A 25329-nucleotide genomic window follows, 5' to 3' on the forward strand; every position below is an offset into this window, starting at 1 on the left:
TAATCTGCTGGGATCCGTGAAGCTCTTGACACCTCAAATGTCACTTAGAGACACTATAGGGATGTTCTAGGTCAGCCAAACTATCTTGGAGTTCAGAACTTCAGGTCTACACTCGTAACAGTAGCTATATCTGTTAAGCTCAGTAACGCTGCATAATCTACCGCGGTTACTGGAGCAATAAGAAGTCTACCAGTTTATAAAAACCCTTTGGGACATTCAGTGTCGTCCAAACTGTTCTATAATGCAGTCCTTCATACCTACAAGAATAACTTTATGTGTTTTCGCCATAAATAATGATATAGCATGATCTGATGGGATCCCTGAAGCTCTGGAAATCTCAAATGTCATTTAGAGACAATATAGGGATATTTCAGGTCAGCCAAACCGCCTTGTAGTTCAGAACATCAGGTCTACATTCGTATCAACTGCCATATCTACAATACTGAGTAACGTTGTATATTTATCTGTGATTACTGGACCAATCAGAAGGCTACTTGATTATTATTAACCTTTGGGACATTCAGGGTCGTGCAAACTGTTCTAAAATAAAGTCTTTCAAATCTACAAGAAAAACCTTGTGTTTTCGCCACAAATAATAGCATGACATATTCTGCTGAGATCCGTGAAGCTCTTGAAATCTCAAAACTTATTTAGAGATACTATGGGATTGATTGATTGATTTGTCTTTATTTAAGAGACTTTCAGCCCTTGGCTGATTCGTCTCTTTATACTATGGCAATATTCCAGGTTAGCCAACCTACATTGCAGTTCAGATCTTTAGGCAATTGCTCTGACTGGACCAACCTGAGGTACACTATACATTATTATGTACCTCTGGGACATTGAAAATCATTCAAACATCCTGAACTTAAGCTCTTGACACTATTGACTCCTACTCCTTATTCTCACAATGAACATTAAACTATACTCTGCAATCCCCCTGCCATATCATAAGTAATTCCAAAATAGTTTTGAGATATTCCAGATCAACAACACTACTCCGGAGACCATAACTTCTGGAACACACTTAGATATTAAGCACAAGAAAAATTTGAATGACCCCAGCTGATCTTGTGATGTCCATTGAACTTTCAGAACACTTACTAGGCATGATAGATTACAAATCGTAGCTTTGTATACTGGAAGAAGTTATCGTTACACCATAGACTTTAGGATCCAAACTCAAGAGCAGTTTGGATGACCTAGGATATCCCGTCCCGACTGATCTGATACTGCCTATTGAACTTTCAGAAGACTTACTGGACATGATAGATTACAAATCGTAGCTTTGTATACTGAAAGAAGTTACCGTTACACCCGTAGACTTTAGGATCTAAACTCAAGAACAGCTTGGATGACCTAGGATAACCCGACTGATCTTGATTGATTACAAATTGAAGCTTTTTTTTAATGATAGAAGTTACCGTTACACCCGTAGACTTTAGGATCTGAACTCAGGAACATTCTGGATGGCCTACGATATTCCGACTGATCTTATACTTTCTATTGAACTTTCAGAAAACTTACTGGGCATGACAGATTACAAATCGTAGCATTGTAATTGTGAGAGAAGTTATCGTTTCACCTGTAAACTTTAGGATCTAAACTCAAGAACAGTTTGGATGACCTGGGATGTCCGGTAAAAATATTCTGCGGAATATTCTACCTTTTTCATGCTGTTGAGCACCAAAACTACAGAAATGCGTAGAAAAAACTCCATAATAACGCTTGAAAAAAAATCCGGCTTCAAAGGGTTAAGACGGGTAGTGTATGTTTACCAAATACAGCATGTTTGATTTTTTTACTCCATTTAGTACACCCTATTTTCCCAATTTCTTCCCACATTTCAACAGTCCAGCAGCTTCCGCTTCTTGTTTCGTTAAAACAAAAGCTTGCACCGGAACTTGCTTCAATGTTTCCCCTCACATAACCATTTGTATCGCAAATTCCATAGTCCCTAGCCTGCTGCCAGCAGTTTGCATTTATTGTGATTTCATTTGCCGTATCATTTCATCTCCGTCGTCGTCGTCGACATCGTCGTTTGCTTTTGACTGTAAGCGCGTTGTCCTGCTGCACTCCTCCTAATTGGGAAAGCTTTCCAAACAAACTGCTCGCGCGCGCGCGCCAATGCTAAACTCGTCGCCTGATTGTCATCATTTTCCGAAACCGAGGGAAAATTGTTTTCCCTCCGCACGCCGCTCCGCTTTCCGTTGGGTTTGGGTCGTCGTCGTTGGTTTGCTATCTCCAATCTCATTTCCGTGTTCTGTGTTATGTTTGCTTGTGCTATGATGATGCTATCTGCGCTATATGCTGTCTTGATGTTGTTTATATGTTCTTCCTGCTCTCACTTCAATTTCCACTCTTTGCAGATCTTTTCTGTGTATATTTGTGTACATATGTTTAGGTATTCACATTTGTTGGCGTTTGTTCAGAATTGCGTTCGTTCGATTATTGTTGGATCAAGTTCAACTTTTTTTTCGGTAGGTTGATGGCGAGTTAAACAGCTGACTGCTGCTGCAGTCGATTATAGATGCTGTTTCCGGTAATGAGTATTGTTGGGTAATCTCTCTTCTCAAAGTGTTCGCTTTACTGGGGCAAACTGTTTTACATTGCTGGAGTTATTGCCGTTCTATTTCTTTGTTTTATTGTTGATTCTTTTTTTTTTCTTGGCAGAAAAATGCGGAACGGGAAGAGGATGTATATTGTGAGATTGAGCTAATCCTGTTTATTTTATTTTCATGCCTTCTTCTCTATCTGGATGGATTGCAGGGAGCTGCCAGACTGACGAAGGACGACATCGAGAAGGTGTTTTCGCTGTACGATAGGGTATGTATAGCAAGAATGAATGAACGGCTTTCAATTTAGCAAAAAATAAATCCTTTAGCTGAGTAGGCAGGAACTAATTCCTTTCGAGATAACCCAGAAAATTATGCTCTGAGGGCTACGTTAAGTAATATGACTGAATTGGCTAGTTTTCAACGAGAAACAGTCAAAAAAGGCAACTAAATTTTTAAGTTAAAATAACAACGTTAAATTCTTTGACATCCATGCACGCCACTGAAAACGTGTTTGATGAACAAATTGAGATTTAAACTGCGCTGGTGGAAATCGAACTCACAACTCCAAATTCACTAACGGACAATTCGTTCCTCTAAGCCACGGATTCCCAACCAGTGGTCCGCGGCCCCCTGGGGGGCCGTAAAGCTAGTCCAGGGGGGCCGCGATGTTACCAAAAAATTGTTAAATTTTCATTCTATTTTATGTAAATTATACCAATTTTTAATTTTGTATACCGCCACCCCCAAAAGCCGCAACTTGAGGAACAAATCTTCAGTATAAAACGCCTTCAGAAGAAAAAAATTTCGGCTGCGCCGCTATTTTTTAGCTACGACTCAAATTGAATGAACATGACATCATTGTTTGTTTACGAAATGTGAATATCGAATAAACAAAATGTATCATTGATCGTCGAAAATCCCTCCCAGGCTACGTCACTGTACCCAAAAAACTCGTTTCGTTCATTGAATTCATATTTTTTTCTTAAAAATTTCATTGGGCCCCGATGTTATGAAAATTCTTAAAGGGGGTAGCCAGCTCAAAAAGGTTGGGAACCCCTGCTCTAAGCTATCAGGGGACGATAATGGTCAAATGGCTCCGTAGCTTGGAGGCATGAAGCGCCCGTCTAGCGAATTGGGAGTCGTAGGTTCGATTCCCACCAGAGCACGAGGATTTTTTTTCGCAGTTTTGACAACAAATTGAGATTTGAATTTGTTCATCAAACACGTTTTCTGTGCGTGCCTGGATGTCAAAGAATTGATGTTCTGATTATGATGCATGATGTCATGTGGCGTGGCGTGGGAATGAACAACCAAGCGCCCCCATTTCTTTCTTAGCACTCCCACTGCCATGCCTTCCAAAGGCTGGGAACGATAATTTCAACTTGCTATAACTCGGCAATTTTTCATCCGATTTGAAAAATTTTAGAACCAATAAATTTGCTCAGCATTTTAGTTTGAAATTAATTTACATCGCGACAACCTCTGTGATTAATTGCTAATCAATCACGCGCACATAAGAGTTCTTATGGAGCACACCCGAACCTCCATTTAGGTAACGAGTCGGGACTACCTAAATAGAATTTTCACCTATATGGATTCAGTTCATTACCTAAATTTATTTCTAGGTTACAAAGAAGTTTGAGAAGAGCAAGTGGCTCGCAGATGCAAAGGGGAGGGAGTCAAGGCTTCAGATGTAAAGGCGGGATGGTCAGAGAGATTTCAAGGGAGTTTTTAGGGAGGGGGTCAAAGGTTCGGGTTTTGTTCACACAAATTTGGAGAAATTATAAAGCATAGTGTTGTGTACAAACTGAACGATTTGTTGTAAAATCGTTTTACAACAATATAGTAAAGCTGTTATTCAGCTTTAGCAAAAATGATTGAAAAAATGCACTTTTTTCCATTTCCACGAGAGTTAATGATGCCGTGAACAAATATTGTGAAATAATAACTACACATAAATTTACCTAAATCCAGATTCGAACTCGAGGCCCGTTGATTGCCAGCCGCATGCCTTCCTATCTGCGCCATCCTAGAGATGATGAATTGTAGCGCTAAAATCAAAACATAAACTTCCCGTAATTCAACAATGATCAGACTTCGATTCCTATTCAGCAGTGGTGAATTATCACAACATTCTGGTTAACGACTGAACAACAGATTAATTCAGCTGTTGCTCAGTGAAAAAACACGTGTTTTTCATCATGTACTCTGTGTCGAAGTATGATGAAACGAAAGCGCTTATTTGACTTGTGAAAAACACATTATACAAATACATGTCCTAATTTTTACATGAACTTAACAAGAAGCAGAAAAAAGTTTTGTCAAACTATGTTGTAAAGGAATTACAGCGAGTTGAATAAAAATCTTATTAAACGCTTGAAAAGTGTTTTAAATTACCATTGTTAATACCAATACGAAAAGTTGAACATTGCACACTGGGCCACGAGCGGGATCTAGCAAGTAAAAACCTCTAGCGTTTTGGGAGTGCATTTTTTTGAGTTGGTGTCTTCGGAGACTTGTATTTATTTTACCTGTACTTTTATGTGGTGAAGAAATTTAGTTGATAATTTTACCGCATAGGTGGCGCTGCGATACTAACTTTTTTGTTTTACGTCCTAGAGGTTTCCCGTCTTCTGCAAAGTTGTAGAGCAGAAAAAATAAGAAAAGTCGCCGAAGACACCAAAGCTTCAAATAACAAAGTTATACTAAAAATAGTAAAATTTACGTGAAAATCACGTTTTCATTACTATTTTGAATGTTATTTGCAAATTTATCAATTTTAACACTTCACAAGTGTAGATCAAAGTAGCCTGCGTCTAATAATAACAACTTTACAATTTTTTGGGTCATTTGAAAATGGGTTTTTAGTCAAAATAGTAAAAAACTACTATGATTTTTACTACCAGTTTTTTTTCAAAGAGTTGCAAATTTCGGCAACATTTGATGCTTGCTTCAAAATATACTACTCATGATCTATTAAATCTGAAAGTTTGCCGGAGGTATAATTTGGTGTTTTTGAGATATCTTCTTTTTAAATATTGATGTTTTTATACAGTGACCCCACAATTTATGAATCGGAAAAAATGACCACAGTTTATGGATCACTCATTTGATCAACATCGTGATTAATAAATAGTGTAAAAAAATAATGTGATTCATCGGTGTGGGGTCACTGTACCTAAATTATTTTGAAAGAGAAGCAATTCTTTATTCCAAAGTTGTCCTGCCAGTAGATACTAATGGATCACTTTTCAATTAAGAGTTTTATGTTTACCCAACGCCCTGTTTACTTACAATTGTTTTGTGCATTAATTTATTGAATCAACAGTGCTCATATATTCATTGGTCTATTGAAAGAAAGAAATTAAAATGGTTTTTCGCCCTGTGTGAGCGACTCACGCAAGTGCAAATCTTCGTTATACCAATCCGTTTGGTCAATTATGATTTTCAGTTAACTCAACGTACAAACGTAAAAGTGAATAAGTTATTGATTAAATTATAAAAAACCCTCAGCTCAAGATGAGATTTGAATTCACGACTCTTATACAATAGGCAAGTGCTCTACTAATAAGGTCACTGTGACAAATATTGACACGGCATTGATGAGCTAGGTTTTTTTTTCATAATTTAATCAATATCAATCGAAACATATGTACGTTGAGTTAACTAAAAATCATTATTGATTCCACGTGTTGGTATATCGGAGCTTTGCACTAACGTAATTCGCTCAGACAGGGTAAAAAACCATTATATTTTTTTTCTTTCAATAGGCCAATAAATATATGTGCACTGTTGATTCAATACGTCAATACGCAAGACAATTGAACACAAAACGTGAATTTTAAGTAATTAAGGCGTTGGGTAAACATAAAACTCTTAATGCAAAAGTGATCCGTGAGGATCTAATGACAGGACAACTCCGGAATAAAGAATTGCTTCTCTTTCAAAATAATTAAGCTGCCTATAGCACTGGAATAATCTGAAAAGCGATTTGATCAAGATTGTGCTGTTGTTAGTGGTCAGTCATTCTCCTGTATGAAGGGCCAAAAAGGGTTGTGCGGACCCGCAAGCAGACACTTGCGCGAAACCCGCGTCAGGAGAAAAGAATCTCCTTCCAGAAGAAAGTTCTCATGAACGACTGCAAAATCAAGCCCTCGAATGACAGAATACTCCCAATAGATGGGGTCGAAGAGCCCGCCCTCAATCCACGAAATGTTAACAACAAGGAGGAGGCAGTTCCAAGCTCCTGTCCAAATCATTTCAATCGGGTGCCCTGATGGTCCCTCCCTTTCCCAATATATGATGAGATATGTATATGTAATGTATGTCAGTGTGTGTTGTATATATTTTGTTATACATTTGTTTGAAAAAACAATCATAAACATGATTAATAAGCATTTATAAACAAAACATTTACCTGATTACTCCAGAAAAAAATGTGGATTAGCAACAAAACATTAAAAAATCACATCAAATCTCGATCCTGGAATGTCTGCTCACCACTGATCGGCCACTTAAGGCATAAAAAACATGAACAAGATCGAAATGTAATGTGGTTGGTAGATCTTACGCCGCAACGCACCATTCTAAGGTGATCTACCCACATTACGGGGCTGCTTCTCTTTCAAAATAATTAAGGTATAAAAACATCAATATTTAAAAACAAGATATCTCAAATACACCAAATTATACCTCCGGCAAATTTTCAGATTTGATAGATCATGAGTAGTATATTTTGAAGCCAGCATCAAATTATGCCGAAATTTGCAACTTTTTGAAAATGACTGCTAGTAAAAATCCTAGTAGTTTTTACTATTTTGACCAAAAAACCCATTTTAAATCGGCACCAACATTTCAAAAGGGCGTAATTGCATTTTGAAACAAACCACTCTTTCACATCTGTGGGTCATATTTTAAGTTTCCCACGAAATTCACAAACATTACTAGACAGAGAAATTGCTCTTCTTTCCTATACTGGCGGTGATTTGCATGGCGGTATTGAAATACGATCTACAGATGTGAAAGAGGGGTTTGTTTCAAAATGCAGTTACGCCCTTTTGAAATATTGGTGCCGAAATGTCCCGAAAAATTGTAAAGTTGTTATCATTAGACGCAGGCTACTTTGATCTACACTTGTGAAGTGTTAAAATTGATAATATTGCAAATAACATTCAAAATAGTATCGAAAACGTGATTTTCACGTCAATTTTACTATTTTTAGTATAACTTTGTTATTTGAAGTCACACAGCTTTGGTGTCTTCCGCGACTTTCCTTATTTTTGCACGCTCTACAACTTTGCAGAAAACGAGAAACCTCTAGGACGTAAAGCAAAAAAGTTAGTATCGCAGCGCCACCTATGCGGCAAAATTACCAACTAACTTTCATCACCACATAAAAGAACAGTTAAAATAAATACAAGTTTCCGAAGACACCAACTCTAAAAAATGTACTCCCAAAACGCTAGAGGTTTTTAAATACTTGCTAGATCCCGCTCGTGGCCCAGTGTGCATTGGCTACTTTTTCAATTGAAATAGCATTTATACAGTAATGTGTACAGCATAATTTTAGTTCAGCTATAATTACTGTTATAAAGCAACAATTCAGCATGCATGATTGTTTGCGGCTGGCGATTGTTAGTTGGGTAAGGTTCACGGGAGTTTTAGAGGTGTTCCAAAGCGTTTCAAGGCGTTTCAGGGTGTTTCAAGAGGTTTCAGAGGTATTTTCGGGGGGTAAAGAGACTTTCAGGTGCGTTTTACATGGATTTCGTTTGTGTTTCAGATGTGTTTCAAGGCGTTTCAGGAGGTTTCAGAGAGTTTTTGTGGGGCTTCAGAAACTCTCAGGTAATTTCAAAGCGTTTCAAGGTGTTTCAATGCGTTTCTGAGCGTTGCATGACCTTTCAGGAGGTTTCAGGAGGTTTAAGGGTGCCTTCAGAGGGTCGCAGGTGAATTTGACGAAGGTTTAATAGGGGTTTTAGAGACGTTTCAAAGCGTTTCATGACATTTCAACGCGTTTCAATGCATTTCAGGGCTTTTCAGGAGGTTTAGGATGGGCTTAAGTGGGCTTCAGAGGCTTCAGAGGTTTCATGAGGATTTCAGAGGCGTTTCACAGGGGTTTAAGGGGGCTTCAGAGGCTCTCCGGTGAATTTCATGGAGGTTTTGTAGGGGTTTTAGAGGCGTTTGAAAACGTTTAAAAAGGTTAAGGGGGCGTCAGAGGCTCATGGGTTTTTTGAAGGCGTTTCAAAGCGTTTCAATGCGTTTCAGGGCGTTTCAGAGTGGTTTCGTTTCAGGGGATTCTACCTAAATGGAGGTTGCAGTGTAGTGGGAATTTTCAGTTTCTGTTTGAACTTCACATTCATCGCGGCAACCCCTGTGTTTTATTGCTTGGAGGCGATCAAGTGTACATGAGAATTGTTTCCCAAAATGGTTGTGAGAACGTTGACTAATTAGAACTACAATTTCATCACAAAAATACGCACAATACGGGAAATCAGTATTTTAGGCGAGGACACAACGTTCTCAGAGGCATCCTACTTGGAAACAATCGATTGCGCCTAACACGTATAATACATTAATGTATTAATACATTAATAATGTTATTTTGTTCGGTGATTACCCGACCAGAAGCTGCTAACAAGATCATAACAAAATTATTACAACCGTTGTTAGAAATAACACAAGTTGATATAATATTGTTGGAAGGATTCGTATATGTGAATAACCATAACAACATTGTAACAAAATTTGTTATTATTTTAAAAACAAAACTATAACAAAACTTGTAATATATATTCAAACAGATAAATAACAGCATTTGTTACATTATGCATATCAAAATAATTGCCGATAACAAAATATCGTAACACATTTATTGTAGTATTTGCTACATTTTTTGTAACAAAATAATTTCAAAATGTGTTTGGTTTTTTATATTGACGCGAAATAGTTTGATCATTTTTGTAATACTGACCACTCGAGTCAAAAGCCATAAAACAAAACTTATAGCATTCATTTAGAACGCAACGCTAAAATCGTCATGTTTTAAGACCCCCCCCCCTTTTCCGTTACTCGTTTTTGTATGAAAGTCCTACAATTTTTGTATGGACCGTAACGTTCGGTTGTACTTTTCCCTCTCCCTTGAGCGACGCGTAATTTGGGGACGGCGTCATATTTGTTAAAAAAAAATGCAACAGCGTTATCATTTAGTTATAATCTGCCAAATTCTTCACAAACCACCAGTGCTTTGTAGCGTTTTAAAGAACATACTTTCTGCTGAAAGCGGTGGGGAAGAACCTGTTGACATCCCAAGCAACACACATGGTTACAAAACAGTGACGGCAGCGTATGCAAGGGTTGCGTAATAAGTCGTAATGCCTTCTGTGTAACCCTTACATACGCTGCCGTCACTGTTTTGTAACCATGTGTGTTGCATGGGATAACAGCACAGCATTTTCTAGAATCTAGATGATGTTGGGTTAGTTTTGCGGTACAATTGTTAAGTCTTGTCCGGTGTGAAACAAATCAAGAATATATTGACAATCTTCCCCTTCATCAGATCATTGGCTTTTCTTTCTTCTCTGTTAACCTTAGTTTTGTATCCTTACGCGATAGGTAGTCGGGTAAACAACGTGAAAAAAGGTTTGGAACTTTTTATCAGACCGTTTTCAAATTTAAGTAGAATATTAAAGATACAGTACACGTTCGATAACTGCAACATGTTTACGTTTCACTTAGCGAACAAAAATCCGATAACTGGAACGCCTGACAGTATCAACAAACCATCAACTGACGTTAAATGAACGTGAACTTCATCCGTCTGTTCATTTGGGCTAACATGGCGCACCATTTTGACATTTGGAGGTGTTTGCAGTTAAAAAGCATTGCAGTTAAACCGCTTGCACTGACCGAACGTCTACTGTAATAACCTTTCTGAAAGTAACCGTTTCCGAGATATTCGGAATTTAACTTCATGAGTCTCTCAATATGTAAGAAGATGCGCTATTTTCATAAGTTATTCGATGCTTCCTCAACAACATTATGTTATTTCCAACACATTTGTATATCCCCAAAACAATCACTCTCTTGATTGGACGAACAGTTCGAAAGTTGTTGGAAGATTGTGAACTTTATTTTGTAGAAACGATTGAAATTTCTAACGTGAAATGATGATAATGGGTTGTTTTTATCGATAAACTTTAAGTAAGAACGAAGAAATACAACTTTGGAATAAGTGAATTCTCAATTTGTAAATCAATCATGCGTTCAAGCGTCATTTCTGCGTGAGCATCCTTATCAACCAGATTCGGATTTCCTTTATACTGCCTTATCTGACGATAGTGTTCGCCATCGCTTCAATACAAATCGATATCCATCGATATCGAAAATATCTCACTGGTTAACCGGGATGTTTCAGGCAATTTGGCAGATAAAACCCTCAAGACGAATAGAACAATCCTGTCGATAATACATGCTCAGAAAACCGTTCTGATAAACGTGAACAAACAAACGCAAATATGAGAACAAGCAAATATACACCGTGAACTGGAACTAGTTCACGGTGTACATTTCTTATTGTTGTTATCGTTGCTATGCATAGTTCCCGTTTGTTCCCGTTGCCGTGATTGGGAGTGCACGTATATAGGAACGGATTTTTTAGCGTGTACCCAAAGCCATCCTATCTAAAACGACGGATGTTGCATGTGCTGCAATTTGCGACCGGCCGAACAATGTTTCCGTTACATTCCGTTGTATGCCTTCCAATACTTTTGAGTTGAATTTTAATCCTTCTGCATCTCCTGGATGATGCCGTTTATGATTAAGGAGAAACATCAGAGCATACAAATATGACTGCCACAATGGCCGACTTAGACCCCTACTTACGATTTCAAGAGCACAAATATTGATAATTCGTGAACAAATGCGCTCTACCGAATCCGTTGTAATTTCGACCATGTCGATTTGAATGTTGCGCGTCTTGGATAAATATGGTTAAAAATACAACGTCAAAATAGTAGCATCAATAATGTTTGCAGTCAATGGTACCGCACGCATGGCAATATTGACAATGTTTCAGTACAATTAACAGAATTTTGCATTCGGTTGAAAATTGTTGGTGCAGTTCTTAATTTTACCAAAATTTATTTCAGTGTTCGTTCGTCAGATTTGTTTCATTAAAGTTTGCATACAAAATTGCAATGGGATTTCTTGATGTTTCACCTTAAAGCGCAGTTTTGAGTTCGAAAGGAATCGCTCAAGAAACATCTTGAGTGATTCCTGACAGAAACTTTGTTCGGTGACTGCCATTTGAACTGTCATTTCTTCGCAACTGCGTACTGCGATCAAAGAAAAACCGGTTTCTTGAGCAATTCAGGCAAGGAATTTCCCATGCATCAAGATAAGCTAAGAAATTACTTCTGATCTGCAAACAGCGCTTAAATGAAGGAAATATTTACGATGATCATATTGACAGTTAGAATGTCAAAAACTTCCTCTGAATTATTTTGATCTTGATTCGGTTAAACGACCCATTCGGCAAGAACCAGCATTCGGCCAACTGGCGTTCGGCCAAATGGCCGGACACTCATACTAAGGAATCAAGCAAAAACGACAAAGATTCAACTGTTGAGTATTCCTTCAACAAAATTCCAACGACACGTTTTTGAAACTATTGCAGGATCTTAATTTGGCCATGGTGATTAGGCCAAATGGTCATCAGGACGAATTGCATTTCAGAAGTTGTGGAACTGGAAACGGGACGATATTTAATTCTGCTAGATTTTCCAAAAACTTGCTACTGATTGTAAATATTTTTCATTCTGCAGGACAATAATGGATCAATCGAGAACGAAGAACTTCGAGGCTTCCTAAAAGACCTGCTGGAACTAGTCAAAAAGGTAAGACTTCACCACGTTTTCCCGCAAAATTGATGGAGGATCTTAACTTATTCCTCCACATCCAGGACTACGACGCACAGGACCTGATCGAGTTCGAAGAAACCATCCTGCGAGGGGTCGGCTACGACAAGGAAGGCAAGATCTCCCGCAAAGAGCTGACCATGATCCTGTTAGCCCTCGCCAAACAGCCCCCAGAGGACGAACAGTAATATGGGGAATGCACTTCTCTCGTTTCGCACCCGCCGCCACCGTCCTCGTCGTCGTCTTCGCTGCGTCGATCGTCATCCAGTGGTCACCACCATCGGCGCTTGTCCAGAGCCGGCTCGCTAACATCGGCCCTGGCAGTGCACCCAATCGCCAAGCTGCGAACGATGCTCGGTTTGGGCCATCAGCATCAGCATGGCAACGGTGGTGTCCAAGGTAACGGTCATCCGGCGTCGCAACCATCGACGTCAACGGCGGCGTCACCACTTTCCAATGTAGAAGAACCACCCGTAGAAGAGGTCGCAGAAGAAACCGCAAGTAGTTCAGAACATCCACAACAGCAGGAGCATCCGCAGCAACTGCTCCCGGTAGTCGTAGTGCACGATAGGGTCCGAGATTTCTATCGACGGATCATGCGTCGCGGCGGCAAGAAGGAGTAGATCCATCGAACAAACACAAGCATTCCTAGAGCAAATGCACTGCACACACACACACACACAGCCAACACCAAGCACGCGCATTCAAATGTAATAGCTAAGAAAAGTTTCAAGTTTGAAATTGACTACTACTCAAAGCCATCCGGAAGCAGCGGAAATTGAAGAAGCGAACTTGCGTTGTGCAGACCAAAACCAGCGGGGTTTGAAAACATTGGCGAAACGATCGAGAAGGGTAACAAAATTCTAGGGTTTAAGACAAACAAACGAAAAAAGAACGAATTCTAGCGCGCCTACTGTGACAGTTATGAAAACGAAGAAGAAGGTAGACCGGTTTGAGATCACAGCAACCCGGTTCTTATATGCAAAAAATAAGCACAATTTTAATCCGTCTTATGAAAATGGTCTTCTTTTCGGGGATCCAAATGGTGTAGTCGATGGAATAAGGCGAAAGGAGCTACTAAGTCACACTTCTCAATTTCTAACTTCGATCAATTTATGAAACTAAACTAACAATCCTCTAAACTAGAAGACTCGAAGGAACTAGTCCTCATATCATAACCTTTCTTATGCTTTTAGATGGAACTGTAGCCCTGCTTGTCTATACTGTTGATCTGTAATACTTTGTTATTAATGGTGTATATCTGCATTAGAAATACCTTCATTTATTTTCTTATACACAAATCGTTCTCGACGCTGTTACGACAGATGTATAAATAGTTTCGAATACCGGAAGGAATTCATAAAGTACTCCCGGAAAGAGCTTCAGGAAGAAGCTCAGAATGGGAAATTCTTGAAAGAGTATCGCAAAAAGACATCCTTGGAGAATCTTAGAAGCAATTTCTTGAAGAATCTCAAAATGAATTTCGGACCAGATGCAAATAACAAAACTATTACAGATTTTGTTATTTTGCTACAATATTTTTCAGTAACAACGGTTGTTATAAAACAGATAGCAAATAACAACAATTCAAAACATAATCTGTATGAATGTACAAAAGTTTTTTTATACAGATTAATCTGCACATATGACATCATTGAGTTCAGCTACCTATTACAGAACAAAATTGTTATAAGCTTTTTTATAAATCTCTTGACTCGATTGATCGAATTAACAAATATTATTATCTAACAAATTTCAATATCGCTTTGCTACAGAAAAATAGCAAACATGCATTACTAAAACGTGTAACTAAATTATGATATATCAACATGCATAATGTAACAAGTTTTGTTATAATTTTGTTATTGAAATAACAAAACTTTTTTTTGTTATCATATTTCTCGATGAAAAATCCTTACCACAAAAAAATATCAACTTCGGTTATTGCTAACAGTTATCATAGTGTTGCTATAATACTGTAATGTGATTATGGCCGGACCAGGAATACCAGTAGGAACTTCTAGCGGAATGCCAGAATGAGGAATTCTCAAGTTTCAGCAGAGGTTTTTTTTCCTGGGAATTTGTCTAATTCTAAACTAATTGATCAATATTAGTTTTCTGAAATTTTTCTGAAAAAATATGGAATCTGTTTAAAAAATTTCAACGAAGCTTTTCTTTGGAAATTCTTAAAAGGGCTTCTTCACATTTTCCACTAATTACTTCAGGAAATTCTTTCTAAAAAGCTTTGATAACAATTTTACTTTAAAAATTTACTCGAACTTCTTTTTTCAATTCTTTGAGAATTCTTCTAAGGACTCATCCTTATTTATTTCCTAAAATTCCTTTAAGCAAATCATTACAAAGTTTTCTAAGGTTTGCTCAAGAAAATGCACAGAGGATGTCTCTTGAATTGTTGGATTAATTTTAAGAATTCTTCGCAAATGTTAACACGTATTTAAAAAAAAAAAAACATCCGTAGAATCATCTGAATACTAATTAGAAAATAGCAGCAGATATTTCCAAATGATTTGCCAGAAAATTTCTTAACTGTATCTTTTGCTTTTTCAACGTTTGTTTCACAAAATCTGATAAAATTTCTCCAGATTTTTAAAAGAATCCTTGTGAAAGCTTGCCGAATACTTGTCCAAGGATTCTACTAAGATTGTCCTAGTATTATTCCAAAGATTCTTTCATAAACTTTTCCATGGATTATCCTAGACAGTGCTGAAAATTTCATTTCGTCATATCCAAATTCAAATACCTACAGCTCATTTTAGAAGCTGAACCTGAGAATATGGTATATGAAAAACTTGTGCGGCTAGACCAGTTCTGCAAAAAAGTCACGAAAAAACCGCCATTTTTAGAATATTTAAGGTAAATGTCACGGACTACCTTTGAAAAATGCCAAATGATATTCATCGTGAATATCATTGGCATTTTTCGAAGGTAGTTCATAACATTTACCTTGAATATTCGAAAAATAGCAGTTTTTCCGTAACTTTCTTGTAGAACTGGTCTAGCCGCACAAGTTTTTCATATACCATATTCTCAGGTTCAGCTTCTAAAATGAGCTGTGGGTGATTGAATTTAGATATGACGAAATGAATTTTTCAGCACTGATCCTAGAAATGCTCTAAAAATGCAACATAAGACCTTCTATAAATATTTTTTTTTCGGAAAACCAAAAAATGATAAAATGCTTCTAGTTTGAATAAGAGTTATGAAATAATTCTTAAAACGATATCAAAAATAGTAAAAAGATTAGGCTCATTATTTCTTTCTTTTTTTTTTTTTGGAAATCTCTAAAGGTATCGAAAATAAATCCAATAGCTTCTATAGGCAGACTAATTCCTGAGCTTTTACAAAGATTCTCCCAGAAATTCTGATGGTACTCCACAGAAGGATACTTCAGAAACTGCTTCATGAATTTCATAAAATTTCACTAGAAATAATAACAAATTTTCGTTTTCAATCATGAACTGCTTGAGTAATATCTTACGAGATAGAAAACTCCGCGAGTTTTTCCAACTTTTTTAAAGGAATTTCTTGGATTTTGCGATTTGATCAGAAATGCATCTTCTACAAAATATTTCTTCGTGGAGGTTCTCCAACAATACTTTCTTATTTTTTTCGAAAAATTCCACCATGGAATCGATCACGAATTTTCCTAGAATATTTACAGACATGTTTCGGGTTTCTTTCATTTATCGGTTGAAGATCACTGCGTCCAGATTCTTGGACTGTTATAATGGCTTTAGGACATTTGGTCGAATGACATTTGGTCGAATGACGTTTGGTCGAATGACATTTGGTCGAAAGTACATTTGGTCGAACGGACATTTGGTCGAATGGACATTTGGTCGAAACCCATTTTTTGGAAGAAGAAGCATGTGACATTTAGTCGAATGGACAATTCGTCGAATGGACATTTGGTCGAAAGGCACTAACTGATGAAGAGTTTTGAATGGAAAATAATTTTATAGATTTCGGTATAATAATTTATATGTTACTGAACTTATTCGGTTGAAAGTACGTTTGGTCGAATGGACGCTAAGTCGTATAGCAATTTGATCGTATTTAATTATATCAAACATAAAAAGCAAACATTGTAGTGCAGTGTAGGTTTCGGCTCTTCTTTCCAGTTTCACCATTTCATTGCGTTTTTGTGTATAACATACTGGCTTTTCCATCAAATATTTTTCCTTCTTTTCAACATACGCTGTTCTTTCAAGTGTATTATTTGTGCTGAGAGTGAAGAGTGGACATTATGGTTGTGATTTTTTCATCTATGATTTTTCCTTCTTTTGAACATAGGCTATTCTTTCAAAATTCGTATTTGTACTATGTTTGAATGTTATGGCTGCTGTCATTTTATCATGAATTTTTCCTTCTTTGAAACATAGACTATTCTTTCACGTTTATTTATTTCATTGCGTTTTTTTGTACCAACTACTGAATGTTTCAGAAGCAATTTCTCCTTTTGAATACAAGCTGTTCTTCCGTTTGATATTTGGATGTTATAGCTGCAGACTTTTTCATCGGATATTTTTCCTTCTTTTAAGGACAGATTGGTTAGAATCCAAAACTCGCGACTTCGAGCGTACACATCTCTTCGTAAACAAAACCAGTGCACCTGATCTTCTTGTTTCAAGCTTATTATAAGTGAGCGAAAACAGCATTATAAAATGCACTGCCAAACTACAGTTTGCTTCTTGAGAATTGTGCGTCTGAAGTTCTGATGCACTGTTGAAGTGGGATTTCAAGACGTTTGTCCTTAAACATAGGCTATTCTTTGACGCAGTGTTGCATATGAACTGAACGCGAGCCAAAATGGTATTTATGCAACAAGTTGCAAAATGATAATTTTTTTTTCAGCACGAGTCGTACATTTATTCAACGAGGCTTGCTTGTTCAATAACATATAAATAGTTATGATACCGAAATCCATAATATTATTTTCCACTCACATCTCTTTTCATCAGTTAGTGCTTTTCGACCAAATGTCCATTCGACGAATCGTTCATTCGACTAAATGTCATATGCTTCTTTTCCGAAAAAATGGCTTTCGACCAAATGTCCATTCGACCAAATGTCCGTTCGACCAAATGTACTTTCGACCAAATGTCATTCGACCAAACGTCATTCGACTAAATGTCTTTCGACCAAATGTCATAGATTCTTTCCAAGAATTTCTTCTGAATTTCTTACTAAAAATTCACCTTGAACTCCGAGAGAAAATTTTCTGGTTATACTTCTAGGAATACCCCAAAATTTTCTTCAGGCTTTCTTCGATTGAACATTACTGAACTTCTTCCATGAATTCCACTAAAATTCCTTCAAGAATTCCTTCTCAAACTCTTCCAGGTTTTGTTTTTCAGAAACACCTATAGCAACTTCTTTAAGCACTCCCAAGATTTCTTTCCTAAATTTTCGTAAGAATTTCTCAAGTAATTTTGCCAAGAATCTTTCCAATAATTCAGACGTCAGTTCTCTGGAAATTTCTTAATTTTTTCCCAAAATTTTAGCAGACAGTTTTCGAGTTGTTTTGAGAATTTCATCAAATATCGTTCAAGGAATTCTTCCAAAAATGTATCAAAGAAATCATTCAAGAATTCTCAGGGCTTCTTCCGGCAATTTCTCAAGAAATGTTTGCAAAAACTACCACTGGAATTTCTTCAAAAATTCACTCCATTCTCCTGCAATAAATCTTTATCATTTCTCTAAGAATACTTTCAAGATTTCCTCCAGGACATCCTCCATTAATTTCTACAGGACCCTTCGGAGAATTCTTTGAAAATTTCTCCAGAAATTCCTCCCAGAAGCTCTTTCAGGATTTTTTCCAATATTTTTTTTCAAGAAAATCTTACATGTTTTTAAGGCATACTCCTAAAAATTCCTCCATGAATTTTGCTAAGATTTTTTTTTTGCAAAGACTTCACTTATACTTTCAAAAGAAATCTTTTTAAATTCCTAGAAATTTCTTTAGCAATTTTTGCTTGAGTTCCTCCAGAGTTTTTTGCAGTCATACTTCCTGGAATTCTTTAAAGAATTTCGCTAATTTTTTTCCCAGAAATTACAGAAAAAATATTTTTAAAATCGCTTTTGTAATTCTTACAGTACTGTTCTTACCTTAAATCTCTACAATCTTACTCTTTTTCCAAAACTCCACCTTACAATTCTTCAAGAAATTTCGCATCCTAAAAACATTTCTCTATGGAGTTACTGCTGAAACTATTCCAAATATTCACCCAGCAATTCTTAGATTTTATCACTTGTTTTACCTGGAATGATTCTACGAATTTGTCCAATAATTTTCCTAGAAATTTTACAAGCATTTTTCGAGTAATTCCTCTAGTTGATTAAAAAATTTAACCACAAATCTTTCTGGGAAATTATACAGGAATTGTTCCAAGAATTTATTAAGGAAGTAATCGTGGAATTCCACGAATTTATTACAGAAATTGCTTCAGGAAATTCTACAGAAATAAGGCTTAATATCTTGCAGGATTTCATATTTAAAATCTTCCTGGAGTACACAATTCCATGAATTCTTCCGAGAATTGCTCAAAATATCTAAGAAGAAACTCCCTTATGGTTTCTTTCAGGAATTCTTTCACGATCTTCATCTAGAAATGTTCTATGAATTCCTCCAGCATTTTTTCCAAGAATTACTTTTGGAATTCCAACAGAAATTTCAACTCAAACTACTACTGCAATTTCTCAAGAAATACTTTCAAGATTGCTTGCAGGACTTTTTCCATTTATTTCTGCAGGACTTCTTCCGAAAATTCCACCAAATTTTCACCAGGAATTCCTGTAGAAAACTCTTCTTAGAATTTCTTCTAAAGTGTTTCCACAAATTCCTTCAGGAGCTTTTTTAGTCATACCCTCAAGCGTTCTTCCGAAAATTTCTCCAAGAAATCTGCCATGACTTCTACCAGGAATCTCTCCAATAATTCCTGCCTAAATTTCCCGGAAATTTCTTCATCGTTTTTTTTTTCTAAAAATTCCTCAAAGGTTCTTTTAAGTTTTTTTTCTAGAAATGATTTCAATAATTCCAGGAGTTGCTCCACGAAGTCTTCCAAGAACCTCAATAAAACATATTTTCAAATCGCTTTTGAAATAATCACAGAATTTTTACCTGAAATTTCTTCAATGTTTATCCAATATATTTTGAAGGTTCCTCCCAAAACTTCTTCCAAAAATTCATCCAGTATGTAACCCGAAATTCTTTCAAAGTTTTCTTCAGTTAAATTTTTCAATAACTTCTTCAGGACTTTTCTAGGCATCTCCGAGAACTTTTTCATGCATACTTTCAAGAATTCTTCCATGAATTTTTCTATCAAATTCTCCAGAAATTCTGCAAACACTTCCACCAAGAATCTTTCCAAAATATCCTGCGAAGTTTCCTGAAATTTTCTGTACCAGGTTTCCAAAAAAAAACCTTCTAAGGGTTCTTTAAAAAAAATCCTCCAAAACTTTTACCTTTAATTTCCACAATATTTCTCCAGTGATGCTTCCAGGATTATTTTGAAGATCATTTCTAAAACCTCTTCCAACTTCATCAAGTAGGTTTTCCGGATTTCTTTCAGATTTTTTTCAGGAAATATTGTATAAATTCCGCCAGGAGTTCTTCCAAAATTAACAACGAATTTCTATAACATTTTTTTTTAAATTCCAACAAAAATGTTAAAATTCTTCAGGAAATCCTTAAATCATTTTTCTAGGCATACTTCCATCAGGACTTCTTCCATTGATTTCTACCGAACCGAACTTCTTCCGAAAACTCCTCAAACATTTCTTCAGGAATTCTTCCAGAAACTGTTTTGGGAGTTTCTTCATAAATTCTTTTGGAAATACATCCAGGAGCTTGTTTATGTAAACCCTTTAGAATTCTTTTTATTCTTAAAATCTCCAGAAATTCTGCCATCAGAAACCTTTTCAATAATTCCCGCTTAATTGTTCTGAATATTCCAATAGAAAGTTTACGAGTTATTTCTCTAAGAATCCTTAGATGCTTCTAGGAATTCTTTTCAGAATTTCTCAAGGATTTTTTCCAGGAATTCATCCACGAAGCCTTCCAAGGGCTTCCGAAAAAAATATGATTAAAATCGATTCTGAAATACCTACAGAGTCTCTACCTTAAATTTCTACAGTACTTCTCCAGTGAATTTCACAGAAATACTTTAAATGTTCCTTCCAAAATCACTTCCAAAAGATCATCAACCATTTTTTTCCGGAAGTTCCCCGAGAAATCTTACACGATTTCCTCTAATAATTCTTTCGGAATCCCCTTTCAGATTTTTTCCAGGTAAATTAAATTCTTACAAAAACTCATTCAGGGACGCTCCAGAAATTCTTCAAGGATCTCCAACAGGATATTTTAAAAGAATTCAGATGCGGTTTACAATAGTTCTAAATGAAATGCTTCCAGCAGTTCTTCCGTGATTTTTTTTTCAAAATTCATCCAGGAGTTGTAGATTTTTTACAAAAATTCTCCTAAGAAAAAAACCTAATATCAGGTATTCATTTAGAAATTTTCCTTCGAATTTCTTTAAAAATTGTAACAGGATTTCTAAAAGAAGCTTTTCCGAAAAAGTTTTCTTGAATTCTGAACGGAATTACGTCGCTCCCCATACACATTTCGTTCCAACAAATTCCAGAAATTCCTCTAAGGATTGTTTCAGGAATTCCTAAGGGAATTCTTTCAAAAAATTATCTAGCAATTCAATCCAACAAATTTTTTAATATCGATGCTGGAATTCCTACAAAATTTTAACTTTATTTCTCCAGTGATTCTCTCAAGAATATTTTAAAGGTACCATCCCAAAACTACTTCCGAAAGGTTATTCAGATTTTTCCCCGGAGAGCCTGCGAGAATAATACTTGTGATTCCACCTGGAAATTCCAAGAATTCTTTCAGAAATTGTTCCAGGAAGTCTTTCCGGAATTCTCCAGAAATTCCACAATAATTCTCAGGCGTTCGAGGATAGTTATTGCAGAAATTCATCCAGGAGTTATTCCATGAATTCCTTCAAAAACGCATCCAAGAATTATCGTTTTTTTTTAAGAATTTTCCTAAAATAAAAACTCTAGAAAAAGAACTGTATCTCAGGCATTTCTCAAGGAATTTTCCTGAGAGTTTCTTTGAAAATTGTCACACACATTCTACCAAGAGTTTTTCCATGAATGTTTCGTTGAATTCTGAACAGAATTGTATCATGAATTTCTTATTTGTTTTGGTCGTGAGTTTATCCAGAAATTCTTCTAAAACTCTCCTTCAACATTCTTCTAAAATAGACCATTTCTTTTTTTTTAATCCTTAAAAAAAATTCAGAAATGCTATGATAAACTTTTCCAGGACATGCTCAAAAAAAAAAAACTCAAACGCAAACATTCTCCAAATTTCTACGGAAGTTATAAAGTGAATTCCTGTTGAAATATTTTCCAACATTTCTCCAGAAACAAAGTTTTTGTAATTGTTTTGATGACTTCAATATGATCAAATGGTTTCAATTTTCCTTAGTACCAATTTCACTGATTTTGCCGTGTTTTAAAAAGTTGAAAACGATTCGTTTTTATTATTGTATATATTGCAGTTTCTGTCAAGGGCGCTTACCTTCCCCTTAAAACTCCTCTTCTGTAGATAGACTCTTTTCAAATTTGTTCTCTAATCTTCGAATCATGAATCTATCAATTCAAACAAACAAAAAAAAAACGTCAGAACTCAATGATACAATAAACACATTCTCAGGCCCATCAGCTAGCGAACACAGAGTCGAACGATAGAGCAAAACAAAACTAGATAAAAATGTGCTTCACACATTGAAACCAGATAGGAACGATGTTGCAATTACCAGATAAGTTGAAACGTTGATGAAGTTATGATAAGTCATAAAAACAAAATTGATAAAAGAACAAATGTTAGATTAGACCAATAAAGTAATAAAATAAATTACCAAATGCAACCTTATATGTTTGAGGTGGCCTACGCAAAAAAATACTGAATTATGGCTACATCTTCAGGAAAAAAAAAAACAAACAGAGGCGTTTCATGTTAACCTTAGTTCAGCTGAATACAACTCGGTGAAACAATAACTAGGAAATTCAATTCAAAACTTACGAAACTCAAGCTCTCGTGAGAACCCCGTGCCAAAAAAAGAAACACATTATAAAAAGAGCCTGTTTTAATCTTCCCACGGGTGAGAAGTAATGTCAAAACTGCATAAACCTGAAATATTTTTAAAAGCGAAAAGAGAATATAAATAAAATCCCATTTTCCTACAAAACCCACAAACATATGATAATGTTGATGTTAACTCGTGTCTAAGGAAACTACAAAACTCTTTCTCTATTTGTAACATAAACTTAAAAAGAAACTGTTGATCAATTTTCAAATTCTATCTCTCTCTATAAAAGAAGCAAAACACAAACACACATTTACCGAAACTGTATTAACTGTTACTCGTTCTCCAAAGCGAACCGATAATATATGTACCGTTGCTCTAGCTACTACTATCCACTAACACTTTTCTATATCTCCCTATAACGTTTAAGGTCGAAAAACAACAACAAAAGGAACCGTTTAGGCTAGGATGATGAATGGATTAAGAAGAGTGGTTATTACAGAGAGTTTTTGTACCTTTTCACTTCTTCCGATCAGGTCATGCGCGAACGCAGGGTGAGAATTTCATTGCGATCGAACAGCGAATTTCAAACAGGTTTCCACCTATTGGCGTTCTTGATGCAGTTTGAAATTCCACCTCAACTAGTAGTTAGATTACTACAAGTGAGTACTATGGAAAACCACTGAAAAATTTGAATCCAACTATTTCATTTTTTTAAAAACTATGACTCCAAAAGAAAAACTGAACGAAGGAATGTTGTTGAAACTGTTTTAACAAGAAATCCGGCCATATTGATTAAGAAAATTAACTGCATTCGGTATAAGTCTAAGTAGATGTTTATATTTCATAAATAATCAGTTTGCACATTTCAAAAGCTCTGCATTAGCGCTGATATGTGGCTAAGTGTTAACTAATTTTCAACGAACAAATCTAAATTCAATCATTAACTTCGTCACTATATTTCAGGACTATAGTACATAACTAATGTTTCATATATTTTCAATCCCATAACAATAAGTATTGTCAATGCACTTTGTTTCTGTAAAAATATATGGGTGTGAATGTGAAGAAAATAACAAATTGTTAACTGGTGAAGACAGATGAAATATATATGACGCGATGCACTTTCTCTGCTTTACCTAATCCGAACGTCCTGTCGATCACGAAAGCATCAAAATTAAGATTTCTTTCCTTAGTTTTAACACATTATTAACCTTTACGTTCTGATGTATTTTATTTCATTTTATTTCAGAGGCATTTCGAGGCGTTTTAAATGCGTTTCAGGGTTATACACATTGAACGCACCTAACAATCAAAAAGCACGGAGGGTTCGAAAGAAGAAAAAAAAAGGTTTGCCACATGAGGATGTTAGACGCAAAACGTCCATTTTAAGTAATCGGGACGTTGATTGAACATAAAACTCTTAATTAAAAAGTGATCCGTGAGGAGCTATTGACATGATAACACAACACCGGAATAAAGAATTGCTTCTCTTTCAAAGTAATTAAGGTATGAAAACATCATTTTTTTAAAACAAGATATCTTAAAAACACCAAATTAAACCTCCGGCAAATTTTCAGATCCAATACATCTTGAATGGTATTTTTAAAAGCAAGCATCAAATTTTGCCGAAATTTGCAAATTTTTGAAAAAAAACTGCTGGTAAAAATCATAGTAATTTTTACTATTTTGCCCAGAATATCATATTATATGTACCCAAAAATTGTAAAGTTGGAATCGTCAGACGCATGTTACTTTGATTAACACGTGTGAGGTGTAAAAATTGATAAATTTGCAAAAAATCTTCAAAATAGTAATAAAAACGTGAATTTCAGCTATTTTTTACTATTTTTAGTATAACTTTGTTATATGAAGACACACAACTTTAGTGTCTTTGGCGACTTTACTAATTTTTGCATGCTCTACAATTTTGCAGAATACGGGAGTCCTCTAGGACGTAATTCAAAAAAAGTTGGTACAGTAGACGTTCAATAACTGCAACATGTTTACGTTTCACTTAGCGAACGAAAATCCGATAACTGCAACGCCTGACAGTGTCAACAACCCATCAATTGACGTAAAATGAACGAAAAATGCATTCGACTGTTCATTCATGGCGCACGATTTTGAAGTTTGGCGGTGCGATAACTGCAAATTTGTTGCACTTACCGGACTTGCAGTTAAAAAGCATTGCAGTTAAACCGTTTGCACCGACCGAACGTCTACTGTATCGCGCTGTCACCGATGCGGCAGAATTACCAACTTACTTTCATCAGTACATAAAATTACAGCTAAAATAAATACATGCCTACGAAAAATACTTTAAATAGTTTTCACCGACGGCGACGTTTATAGTAATCGGCGTGACCTTATTTTTTTTTGTGAAATGCTAGAAAACGTTAATACAGAATTATTTGTTCCCTGTATTTAAATACAATTTTCATCTATTTTGTGTGTAAGGTATTAAAGAATTCGAATCAAAGATTTCAATAAAAACTCTCCTTGCAAGAATTGTGCTATAAATTCAAGATAGAATTCTTGAGGACTTGATTATGTTTGGCTACGCAGTCATTTATTGTTGAGGACGTTTACCAGGAAATTTATAAAGGATTCCTCTCGAGAGAAATTCACAATGTCGCACGTCTCTTCTCAGAATATTCTTTCAGATTTTTTTCCGGCAATCCTTAAAAAATCTCTCCAAAGATTCATCCATGAGTTAAGGGCTTTTTTCTT

General features: G+C 36.0%; 1 protein-coding gene across 5 annotated transcripts in view; it reads left to right on the forward strand.

The window, feature by feature from the left end:
* Nucleotides 1-23720, forward strand: part of LOC109433516 (calbindin-32) — a 268476-nt gene extending 244756 nt beyond the window's left edge. For all 5 annotated transcript variants that reach the window (XM_062856383.1, XM_062856382.1, XM_062856381.1 and 2 more), the window contains 3 exons: nucleotides 2770-2826; nucleotides 12377-12448; nucleotides 12514-23720. In XM_062856383.1, coding sequence (XP_062712367.1) covers nucleotides 2770-2826; nucleotides 12377-12448; nucleotides 12514-12657 — 273 coding nt within the window. In that variant the 3' untranslated portion in view covers nucleotides 12658-23720. The remainder of the gene's footprint in view (nucleotides 1-2769; nucleotides 2827-12376; nucleotides 12449-12513) is intronic.
* The last annotated feature ends 1609 nt before the right edge of the window (nucleotides 23721-25329 follow it).

The sequence above is a fragment of the Aedes albopictus genome, chromosome 3 (genome assembly GCF_035046485.1).
Source record: "Aedes albopictus strain Foshan chromosome 3, AalbF5, whole genome shotgun sequence".
Classification (NCBI taxonomy): Eukaryota; Metazoa; Arthropoda; class Insecta; order Diptera; family Culicidae; genus Aedes; species Aedes albopictus.